Source organism: Cyrtonyx montezumae, unplaced genomic scaffold (genome assembly GCF_038088225.1).
Source record: "Cyrtonyx montezumae isolate F1298 unplaced genomic scaffold, pur_monq_1.0 scaffold_14, whole genome shotgun sequence".
In the NCBI taxonomy this organism is placed as follows: domain Eukaryota; kingdom Metazoa; phylum Chordata; class Aves; order Galliformes; family Odontophoridae; genus Cyrtonyx; species Cyrtonyx montezumae.
In genome coordinates, this window is record NW_027071870.1 from 7822301 (window position 1) to 7834873 (window position 12573).

Sequence of the window (12573 nt, forward strand, 5' to 3'; positions counted from 1 at the left end):
TAATTACTTCAAAGCTTCGTTTCTAAATCAAAACCACTAATAAGTCATAGATGGCTCCAAGTGTGACTGGGATCTACAAATGAATATATAGAATTGAACCTTCAGCTGATACAAATTGGTATAGTTCCAGCTCACTGACCGACTGTCTGGCCCATATTTATTCCACATTCACATAACGGATTAAAAATAAAGTTTGGAAAAAAATGCACTGCAGATTGAGTTACCATACTCATATTTCATTTGAGAATATTTTGTGTATCTATCTTGTAAATCACTGAAAGTCAGTGTATATGTAATGAAGATGGTGATACACTTTTTAATGATGTGACCTTGGTGTATAATTGTGTTGACAATATTGTGGTCCCAAATCGGACTAATGAGACCAGTGCCCTTATATTGGCTATGTATTAGATTCTTGTTATAAACCCTCCAAGAATATTGAATCATAAAGCCAGCAGTATCAGGAAGACCTTGCAGGGACAGCACAAGAAAATGGCTACAGCAAAAGTGAAAACCATTTACTATAATTGTGTTTTCACTATTTATCATACAGCTAGATCACAAGTCAGATCTTGTTCAACACATATACTTATGTTCTGCTGTATTTATTTTTATGACTGTTTTGGCATGCGTTATGTTGATTGGAAGATGTGTACCTCGCCCATTCATTGTGTACAGTATATATTAACAGAATGCAAATAGTAGACAAACCAATTCTGTTTGTTTTTTTTTTCCCCTGAAGATTCATTGTTGTTCTTAGGAATATTTGATGAAGAAAAGTTACTTGCTTTTCTTATAATATGGAAGAAAATACAACTTAAAACAAAAGGTGTACTTAAGGCTCCTACAATAACTATCTTATTAGGATAAAGTCTTCCATTGATTAATAACACAAGAACAACACATGCAATGGGAAATACTGTCCCCCACTAATGTATATTAACCTTGACCTCTAGGTGCTTCCCCAAAGCAATGAAAGGCTAGTTCTGCACTCCTGCCCAATCAATCCTTTGTTTCTCAACTGAGACAGCTAATAAAGGTGTCAAATATGGTAGAGCTTTTGTAATTAGAACACCTGTTCACAATGTATGGGACAGAGACTAGCTTGTCATTTCACACCAGTCCCTGAGCAACTGTTATTTGGCAAAAAAAATAAACTGATCAATGACTCCAACCCCTGCAGTATTTTAACAAAAGGTCTAGAGCAGAAGAGAACACGAGTCCAATACTAACAGTTTTACTGGAAAACATGGATTTTTGATGTGACCTCCACCAGAATACATAAAAATTACTGTAACTTTTAATATATTACATCATTTAACCTCTTGCTACATAGCTGATGATGTGTCATGCTTCAGTAGCATATTTTAAAAAAGTTAAATGCCTGATTAATTTAAGAACTGACATCCTCAGATTATGTTCTTATCAGAATTTTAGTGGTCCTGTGTGTTGGTTATAAGGTCTTTTTGAAAGGGAAATCACTTGGGTAAATAAAAATAAGTTTTCTAAGTATGCTGCTCTTTAGAATCTCGCGTACTTCATTCGAACATAAGGTAGGAAAGTGGTTTGAGGTTGTTACTGCATGCATTGCTCCAAGTCCATATGTGTGTGTTTCCCTGCTTCGGGGAGAAAATCTTATGTTCAACTACTTGCATCCATTTCATAATTTTTTAATCCAGATCACTAACTTGCATTGTTGAAAGCCGTATACTGTTACTTGGATGGCTGAATGCCATTTTATAGACTCGATGAAATCTGTCCTTGCTTGATACGTCCAGGCATGGGGAAATGTAGGCACACTTCAGTAATGTTCATTATGCACAGATTGAAGAATTATGCACAAATGAAGAAACAGCAGTGCCATCTATTGGACAGAAAAATACATCATTCTGTGTTACACAACTGCCTCCAGAGCAAACGTTTTACTTTCTCTTTTGCCGACATTTTCCTGTTTAAAGTATAACCAATTATTTTTGCTCTTTGGGTGTTTATGGTAAGCTGATCACGTTAAATATAAACATGATATTGATTAGAAGTAACAAACAGAAATAAGACACCGAATGTATCAGTTAGGTATTAGTTAACTTGACCAGCCATTTCCTTCAGTATTTTCTTAGCACAAATGCCATTTTTAATAGCTGGCTTCATAAATCTGGTACTGTCAGAATGCTGGTCATCTACTAGAATTACCACTGAAAGAAAACATATACTCTGAAATTTACTGCTTTGTTCTAACTAACTAACTAACAGCCTCCATAATATTTGTCTTGAATTGTTTATTTTATGTGCAAAATTTATAGCATTCAGTTAGTTTGGGCTGGGGAAGAAAGGAAAGGATGAATTTTCTTTTTCTGCCCAAAAAACTGCAGGAACTTGTGGTACCCCATGGAATGACAATCTGGCAAAATATTTCTCTTGGGGTTCAATAGTTAGTATCATGCTACACATTTCTAGGAATCCTATCCAGACTCAAGATAGTAAAATATCATCAAAAAATCGCCAAAGCTTGATGATAAAATATTTTCTAATCCTTAAATTCTTCAAAGGAATCTCTGGACCTATTTACATCAAGAAAACTATGTCCATATTGGCGGATGTAGATATTGTTGCAGAATCTGCATATAGGCTTTGTGATATGCATAAAGATTTCCCAGATTTGTGAGTAGACTGAGAACAGGAAGATAGGCTGGGAAAGCATTGCCTTTAGACAGTGCTTAGTGAGTAGAAAATGTTTTTCTCCCTTGACTTAAATCAATGTTACATCTATTCCAAACTGAAATTCACATTCTGATTTAATGATTCAAAATGTATCCTTATTCCTCTCTGTGTGGATAGTGCTCACCTATAAGTGAGAGTCTCTCACTGTCTTAAGGGTAGATTTTCATTGTTCACAGGAGATTTTTATTATTTTTTAGAAGCATTTGGCTGTCAGGGAATAGATTAAAAACTGTCCAATTTTCTTATGTTTCAGATCTTGTTATTATTATTAAGAAGTAATAATTATTGCCATTAGGTATTAATGTCATTAGATAGCAATCTTGCCTATTAGAAAATGGAAAACTTAGTCATAAATTTTCTCTTTCAAGACTGTCAGTGGAACCTAGTTCACATAAACAGATGAAGATTGAAGAGCCACCATTCCCTGACATTCACTTACATGAACATGCATGTTAATTTATGAGAATAGATTGAAAAAAAAAATCTTAGTATATGAATACTAAAGTTAAAAAAGATATGGGCAATAATCTATAATGCAGGTTTTGTCTTTTTTATGGTTTAATCCAAGTTTGTAATCTGGAGGGGGGAAATCAACAATGGAATTCCAATAGGTGTATTGAAAAAAAGTAATATGTTTTAATACTGACCCCTAGTGACAGGATTATATTTTTGTGCTACGGCTCTGCCGTGAAAAGGGGAGTTTTGTTATTTATATTGTTATTTTTCGCATTAGTGCCTGTTCTGCTGAGCTCTGTACAAATACAAGCAGTTAACACATGACATGGATAGATTCCTGTTTTGACTTTCTCTTGCTGTATATCTGTAGTGTGGTGGGGACTTTCCAAACAAAGGACAAGATGGTTGTTACCTAGACAAGCTTTTCTGTGCAAGTTGCATGTTGTTTGGATTGAGAACTGCAGAATGTTTTATGGTAGATTTTTCCCTTGTCAAAAAAGCCGAATCAAAGCCTAATGCTGTGATGTCATGCAGAAATTGGTTTGCACTGTGACTGGTACACAGCTTGTGGACTGTACCCTAAATTGTCTTCCACTGGTAGGTGCAAAATGTTTCATACAACCACCTACTGTGAATGTGTGGATATGTGATCTACCAACCCAGATACTGGATTTTGTACAACACTTCTCTCACAGACAAAAGAAGTATTAGACTAGTTGTTTCATTTTATTTTAACTGTGTTGCCGTCAGGAGTTGTGTTGAAAACTGAGTCCAGTGTGAAGTATTCATCTCTAACACAAATTTCATGTACCGTATCTCAAGTCTCATGAGGACCTAACACACCTCTCAAGTGTGTATCTCTGCAATGACATTCAGTGGTACTCGCAGAGATTAATTATACTTTCTGTGAATTAAAGGAGGTTGAGAGTATCTCACCTTGGAGTAAATTTCTGACAAATCCATTGATGCTTTCACATACGTATTTTCTCTGTAACTATTTACTTCTTATGAATCGAATTAAATATATTTAATTATATAAAATATATTTAATTATGTATTTTAACTAATTCTAGTCTATTCTTTGAAATTATTTAAGTGTATCTAAGAAAAGATCAGATCTGATTATGCAAACCTGTGCTGCTGTGAATTTAAGCTGTGCCCCGGCTGTGGCTTATTATCAGATTAGAGGCTGTCATATGCACAAGGGAGTAAAATTAAGCTTTCACAAGTAACTTAAAACCTTTAGACTTGCAGTCTAGGTAATTTATGCTAACATAGTTCTGTATGTGTACTTAGGGATTAAAATTTTAAGAAAGAAGAAAATGATGTAAGTGTCTCCGCTTTGAATCACCCTGAGAGCTTGAACCATTAGCAGGGCAAAACAGATTGCTGCCATTTGAGATAAGGTAGTGGTTGACCAGAAGAAATCTAACCAGAAGGCATAGAGAGCTCAAGTTTCACAGTCCAAGTACTATTTGTAGAGACTTGGCACAGCTTTGTCATCCTCCTCATCTGGGGCTTCCAAAGATAGAAGCTGCTAGCAGCTCAGACCCTGTGTTCCAAGCAGTTGGTGTAGGGACTCTGCTCTGGCTCTTTCTTTCCTTTCATTACACCTCCACGAAGCTGCTCTGGCAATTCCTGAATGTTCTCTGTAGTTCTGCTCTTGTGACAATGTGGATTCCAGACTGTCAACACTTGTGCTGTTATTGATTTTTCTTGTGCTATTTTTTGTATCAGAAGAAAAGAGAGAGTGAATAGTGTCTTTCTCATGAGGGGCTTTATCAAGGCTAAAGCTATGTGAGATGTTAAAGGGATTTTCCTGAATTTCATCCTTTTTTTTTTCTAACAGTGATAGTGTCAGAACTTTTTTTTAGAGCTTGCAAATAAGACTATAATTAGTTGTCAGGAACAGATATTTCAGGTATATCAACTCAGTTATCAGGAACAGATATTTCAATTTCAATGCTCCTGCAGTGTTTCAAATTCAGTATATTGAAGTTCTAGCAGTGAGATCTTTGTAATTCTGTCAGATAAATTCAGTGACAGCCATCAGAAAACATGAGTGTATTTCTCAGTAAGAGTCGGGTATCACAGACTTCTAGCCCAGGCAGTGTAAGGTTTGATTGGTTCCAGACCATGAGATTTATTGAGTTTTGGTTGGCTGATGTTTTAACAAGGTACTTGTCACTAAAAAATAGGAATTGAAGGTTCTGTTCCTGAAATGAAAAATGAATATTGTTGATGTAATCAATACTTTTATTGCACTACAAAGAGCTCCCAAACTGTTGATCAGCTTCCCATGTGCTAGATTCATACCTGTAATAAACTCACTGACACTAGTTTACTTGGCATAGTGAAGAAAACTATTATATAACTAATTATAAAACTATCATTAAATAAAAAAAGAGCGACTATATAAAACGGTCAGTTGGTTTTGAGAATAATTAAACTGCAAAGTGAACATTGTGGTAAATGCAGAAGGTGTTTACCGAATGTGATTATTCTGATGGCATAACTAGGTAGATAAAGAATTATCAAACTAATAGACTTACGGGACAGAAAGGAATCTATTTCTTGGTGCTTTTCAACTTCTCGTTATGATGTTCTTTTTCAGTCTTTCAAGTTGCTTTCCAGACAGAAACTATGTAATAGAGCTGGATCAGAAATGCCTTGTGTGAAAAAGAAGTCATGCGATTTAACACAGATAGAGTTGATTTAAAAAAATGTGTGTGCAATTAGATGCATAATTCTTATGCATAATTTACATGCAATTATGTATGAAAATGAGATATGCACATGCATAAATGGCTAGCTAAGCACCTCACACACAATCACAGTAATTTTGCGCAGAAATTAAACGTGCGGTTGCAAATACGTTTGGAAAACGAAGTCCATGAAGAGTCCGGTGGCCTTTATGAGAAGGAAATTGATTTTTTTTCCTAAGGAAAGAGGTCGGTTAGATTCTTCTTCAGTCAGGAGAGGGAGAATTAAATTGCATAGAAGAGAACCAGAAGTAAATCTTAATACAGACCTATTTATTTTCAGTAGTGGTAGAAGGAGCAGAAACAAACATACTTCGTTGTTTTTATGAACTGTCAATCTCACAAGTGTTAATTAAACCAGAGCAAACCCAGAGCAAACAGTGGTGTGAAGGTGCACCACAGCTCTTCCGCTCCGTCTCCGCTCCATGTGAGGTGGCTCAGTTCAGCGGCTTGGGGGCGGACTCCATGGTTTCTGTCAGCAATTTGAGCACGGGCAGTTGCTCTCTCCATTATGCTGAACCTTCTCTTCAGGAGGAAAACTAGCTGGATCCGTCCGTACGCACTGAGGGAGTCAATAATCCGTTCCCTTTCTTGCCGTGGCTGGGAGGCTTGGGCGGGGAGCAGAGCTATTATGCTTGATGTGATGCCAACAAAGCCGTGGTTCTTGCCCCAGAGAACCTGCACTCCTGAAAAAACAATAATCTGGATGTTTGGTCTGATTTTTACTGATGATTATTTACACAATGCTCTCTGCCGATTTCTGAGCTTTCCTATGGCACCCCTGACAATTAAAACAATGACATATTCACTTAAATGAAAATCATATGCATCCCCATCTTAACTGTTTAAAAATAGCTTGTATTGTGGCACTTTTGGTAACAATTTTATTGTCTACTTGGAATTTAATTTTTGCAGTAAAAGACAGTGAACAGAACTTTAGTTTTCCTCCAGCTCTTAGCATTTATTCTTTGAGTTCTGAGTGATTTTTCAGATATTTTTCAAGTGAATATCTTAATTACTTGTTATGGTGTATATTTAAAATTAATCCTTTAAATTAAATATTTAATATCCAAACATTTAACGCTTGCTTTTCTATTGGTGTGTAAGAAAAATATTTTAGCTATTCTTGAAGGTAGGCACTTGAAACAATTCAAATGTAATCCTACTGTACTGGACACTCCAGGTAATTTAGACACCTAATTATCATAGCCACGTAATTCTGTATCATAGCATTTTAATTATTTTAACTCTAATTTGAGCTCTATGTGTTTGTGATATTCAGCTATATTGAATATATATCTGAATATTTCAGATATTCAGCTTTTACTTTTCAAAGAAACATAGTGATGTTAAATGCAACATCCTTTTATTTTTTTATTTTTCCCCTTGTCACTACCTTACTTTCTCTCACCTCTCCATGTATTTAGGGAATTTGATATCTCTACTCATGTAGAGGAAAAAACAAAACCTGAGGATCCATATAATTTATTCTTTTCTCTTTTTTCACATAAAAAGTTTATCTTTTTATTATTATTATTTTATTTTCCCCAGCTAAACCAAGGTTCCCTTCAGGATGTAGTCTTGTACTGGGAGTACTGATGGAAGTGCATCATCCCAGAAGGATGTTTCTGATGCAGAAATTGTGTGTTCTGGAGGCTAGCACTTATCTTCATTAGGCAAAGGCAGTGCTGGTAAAAGCTTCTTGCTCTCACTTTTGTTTCCTTGTAATAAAAAAACTATGCAGTGCATATGTTAGCCCAAGATGGAAGCGAAACCTTCCATATTTCAGTCTTGATGTTGTAGTGTTTCGTGGTCCTAAAACTTATTTATATTCATTCTTTCAGTTCCATTTTGAGGTCAGACACTGCTGTCTCTTTAGCACCTGGAGCTCTGTGGCCCTTTTGTGTTTTCCAGAGGGCTGTGGGACAGGAGAGAGTAGAACTGTGGGTTCACTGTTCTTCCCTCAAACCTCTTCTGTAGACCTTCAGCAGGTCACAGTACTTCCCCAAGGTATTCCAGCTCCTCTTAAAATCTTATCCACAGAGATTACTTTCAAATCTCGTTACCTGCTATTGTCACTTCTCAGATGAGTTCTTGCTGCCATGTGATCTGTTATGCTACTTGGTTAAACTTCAGTCATAAAATGCTGATTCAGAATGAATCTGCATGGAAGTAGAATGCAGGAGTGAAATAAATATGTATGGTTATCTAAATCGGTGATTCTCAACCTTTTTGAAGTTGAGTGGCACTTGAGAAAATTGGCTGTGCTCTTTACCTTGCTGAGGTCAGTTTGAAAGCACGAGGAGCTGCACCTTGCTCTTATTGGTAAGTACCATTGTACTTGTGTGCCTTATGCAGATGGTAACAAATCTGCCTGGCTCCTTTCTCTCTGTCAGCCAATAGGGACTGTGTGTTTATTAGGATTTCCTATGTGAGAATCCATATCCTCTGAAGTGCAGCGCAGGAGTAGTAAGTCCACCCTTTGGTGAAATGCTGGATGCTTTATACCTGTGACATGCAGGGATGCAATCCATGAGCAGTGACTCTGTCTCATACATCTTGGAAGCCCTAGAATTTCCATACATCCACCGTAGAGAAAAAAAAACGTTTGTTTTCTGGATAAGATGTGTGTGTATAACTGTGCAATGCTGTAAATCTGTTAGCTTACAGACATACCTTACTGTGCATGGCTGTGCACATGTATGGTGATTCTCTCCCACGCTTTGCTAGTGAGTGTATTAAATCATTGATACATGTGCTCTGAATGTGATGTTTTCCTGATCAAATCACAGTAAGATCTGCAATATGTCACCGTGTGATGTGAATGTATGGCAGGGTTTGCCATGTATTGGCTTTGTATGGTCTTCGAAGAAATGAGTGACTATCAGCATTCCTGAGATTTTTGTGTTTTATCAACACTGTATAGGGAGAATTCATTATGTTTTTGATATAGACAAAATGTACTGAAGAGGTAGTATAAAAAAGCAGTTGCAAGGAAAATTCAGATTGCTACCTGTGCATTTCCTTTGCTAACAACATTACCAACTTTTGTTTAACAAACAGATGAGCCCAGTATAAAATTACTAAGGGCAGACAGTTTCTGGGCATATGCCTGAAGTCATTTGATCAAATTGTATATATAAAACCAGAGGGAAGACAATTCAATTTTTATAGTGTGCTGTTTTATGGCGACATTGGAAAAATTACCCCTGAAATGGTAAGGTAAAACAGATATAAAATGATGCAGACAAAGAAATGAGTCTGTTCTTTAGTAGGAAAAAAAAGCCTTGGCAGGAAGGTTAACAAGAATCTTAAGTTATGGAATTTCTTATGTTATTTGAAGAATGTAAGTTATATTTGTATCAGTAGTCTCTTTTGCCCCTGGCAAGGAAACCAAGGAATACGTAATGAGGTGGTAACTCAAAAACGTATGTTTATCCAGCATTTGAGATTCAGATTTGTTAGAGCATAGTAGTTTCCTCTAAGTTACATCCAAGTTGTCTCTCCCAGGATCTGTGTCACTTGTTGTCAAGAGTTTACTGTCATTGAGAAGACATCACCACCTGCTTTCAAATATATTCTGTATCCCACGTATTACGTATGATGTTGATTTGAAAAATAAATAAATAAAGACCACAAGACTGTTCAGGTGAATGCCAGAAGCAGAATAATGTTAAGGTGATGTGTTCATAGGCCATTTCCTTCTGTTGTGGACTCACCTATAGTCTCAAGTAGCTATTATTGTCACAATACAACAGATTTAGGTCCTCCAAATGTGTCCTCCATTAGTACAGCTGCCCACGTCTGCTGTCTTCTGTTTTAATTTACTGCTTCCTCACCAGTGCTGCTTCAGCTTGGCTGTTCTCTTACCTAGCTCTATGAAAGCATCCTCAAAAACGTTCTAGCATTTGTCCCTAGTTTGGTGGGGTTTTTTTGCAAACAAGTTGTTCTGCTGGTCTAGCTTGGAACTTGTCCACAGCAGCTGTGTTCAGCCATAGGCTGCAGTGATTATGTGGGGACAGGGAGAGTGTTTAAGTTGGTTTGCTACTGATAGGCTGGAGATATGGTACCATGAAACTTGATGCTAATGCGTGAGTGTGCAACCTTTTGGCTTGCATGGGCCACAGTGAGTGAAGGGGATGCATATAAGTTGCTCTGAAAGTAATGCCTCCTATTTATTTCCATGGAAACTACAACAGATACAAAAAGCACAATAACACTGTTTGATAGGAAAAAATCTCAGCTATAAAGCAATATTTTTCCATTCTAGTCACCACCATTAGCTAGGCATTTTCTCCAGCAGTGAACAAGAGCCTGCATGCCACGCTTGTAAAGGTCTACACCAGTGAAGGTGATGCATTGTTGCCAGTGCTGAAATGCACCACACAGTGCCTTGCTGTGCCCATACCCACTGGTTGGTCTCCATAAACATTAAGCAAGTGTCAATGAGCATTAATGCATGTCATGTTTTCCTCACGGAGAAATTAAATTCTACACCTTTGTTTCATCTGCACTTCCATGTCAGACATCATTCTGTCAGACTGCCCCTCTGCTGCCATCTGTCACGTGGCAACAAAATGGAATGGAACATTGGTGGGAAGGTTCAGCCTCTACTGCCATACCACCAACATCCACCTCTGATGTCATGGGCCGACACCATAAAACCAGAGGCACTACTTTCAGAGCAGCCCTCATAAAATATATAACATAGTTAATATATATAAGTAACAAAATTTATTTTAGTCATTTTTATTTTTTAAAGAAGAGATGAATAAATACATAAAACTAGTGCAATATCTGATCTTGTTTTTTGTGAAACTAATGCATCCCTCCCTGGTTTGATGGCAGAGGTTGAAGTACCCAGAGAGCTCTCAAGGTGTTTGTCAGAGATTTTTGATGTAATTTTACTCTTCCTATATTTCATTCTTGACAACTTCACAAATGTGCGTACTTCCAAAAAGTGATGACACGAGTAAGCTGTGATTGTGAAGTGAAAGATGCTTTTCTCTGGTAAGATCAGGATTGTGAAAGTCCAATAAAGAGACATGGTCAGATTTTTGAGTTGAATATCTAATTGCAGCTCTATGCATTCCATTTGAAAATGTGCTCATCATGTATTTATAACAACTGAAAATGGTGCCACGAACATAAATTGATGTTTTTTATGGCAATCTTGAAACCTATTCTCAAACTTCTTTATTAAAGGGAAGGCACGGCTGCATATTCTTCACTCTTCAGAGCCCTATATGCATACAGTTGTTCACCATCACCTGAGCCAGCACTAAATGGTGCTGCTCTCCTCGTACCCAGTGTTCCATCAGTACAGTTCTCATTAGTAGCATACCAGCAGTTTGGTTGTGGCTGAGCAATGGGTGTGTGTGGGACCGCTCTGCTGGGAAGAGCTGCCACCAGAATAGCATAGGGTGGGAGGTGAAGCATTGCCAGCTGAACTGGGCTGCAGTTGGACATGCCTACACTAATGTGTCTGCTCCTGCTGGCTAAATCAGCTCCTAGAAAGACAGTCGGGTAATTTCTATATTGCACTGATCTGCAGCATGTAGACCTACCCTGTAAGAATGACAGGAGCTCACTGTACCATTCATGCTACCTATTCATCCTATTGCACATATTCAAGGAGACAGCAAAAAGAATAGCAATGTGATATGCTGTGCACTAAAATCCTAATTCGGAAAAATGCAAGAATGATTAGTGAAGAGGTGATAGGATTCAGAGGAGACATTTAGCTGGAGCTAAAGATAGAGAAATTCAGTATCTTTGAAAAGGTGGAAGATTTAGTTTGCTTATTTGAAACTTCAGAAAGAATCCATGTCCTAATAAGCCGAAGAATCCAGGAATTTGTGGCTTGATTTGCTTGCTTAGGTTGTGCCTCATGAGCGGTACTTTGCACTGTGAGTCAGATCTAGGTAAGGTGTCAGAAGGATAAGCAAAATTGTTCATTCTTCTTGAAATGTAAGACTAATTTTGTTGGTAAATATAACACAATAAGAGAAAAAAATACTAAAAGTATCTAATTTTTTATTCTTCATTTTCTTAGTGCTGTTGCAGAAGCTGAAGGAATCGTGCCTTTAGTAAAGACCTTAAACTCGGAGAGACATGGAGCAATTGCTAACGCTGCTACAGTGCTAAGCAATATGGCCATGCAAGAGCCTTTGCGCTTAAGTATCCAGAGCCATGGAGTGATGAGTGTGCTCACAGAGCCACTGCGTTCTGCCAGCAGCCAGGTGCAAAGCAGGGCAGCACTCACCGTGGCTGCCTTTGCCTGTGACGCTGTTGCAAGAGATGAGGTAAAAGTCTTCTCCAAGATTGGGGTTGTTTGTAAGAATTGTGAATCCTGAAGTTTTTGTTGCACCTACTGCAGATCCCTGTATTTTGTGTCTGCCTTAAAGTCTTCGGTTTCTAGATAGTAACTAATTTTGCATGGTTTATGAGTTCATCTCCATTTCTTATGAAGACTTGGAAAAGGTTTTCTTTAAATTTCATTTTTACTGCTATGTTTGCATGCACAAGTTCATGCTACACAGCTTTCCTGTAGCTTTAGTGAGTTTCAGCCAGGTCTATATCTTAATCCCTATGTTTATGAGTATTAAACGTTAAGGTTTCTTTCAGCTGCAACTGA

General features: G+C 37.4%; 1 protein-coding gene across 1 annotated transcript in view; it reads left to right on the forward strand.

Moving 5' to 3' along the window:
- ARMC3 (armadillo repeat containing 3) overlaps positions 1–12573 on the forward strand; it is a 49460-nt gene that overhangs the window by 19394 nt on the left and 17493 nt on the right. The window contains exon 10 of the mRNA XM_065731576.1: positions 11992–12241. Within this exon, the coding sequence (XP_065587648.1) occupies positions 11992–12241 (250 nt within the window). The remainder of the gene's footprint in view (positions 1–11991; positions 12242–12573) is intronic.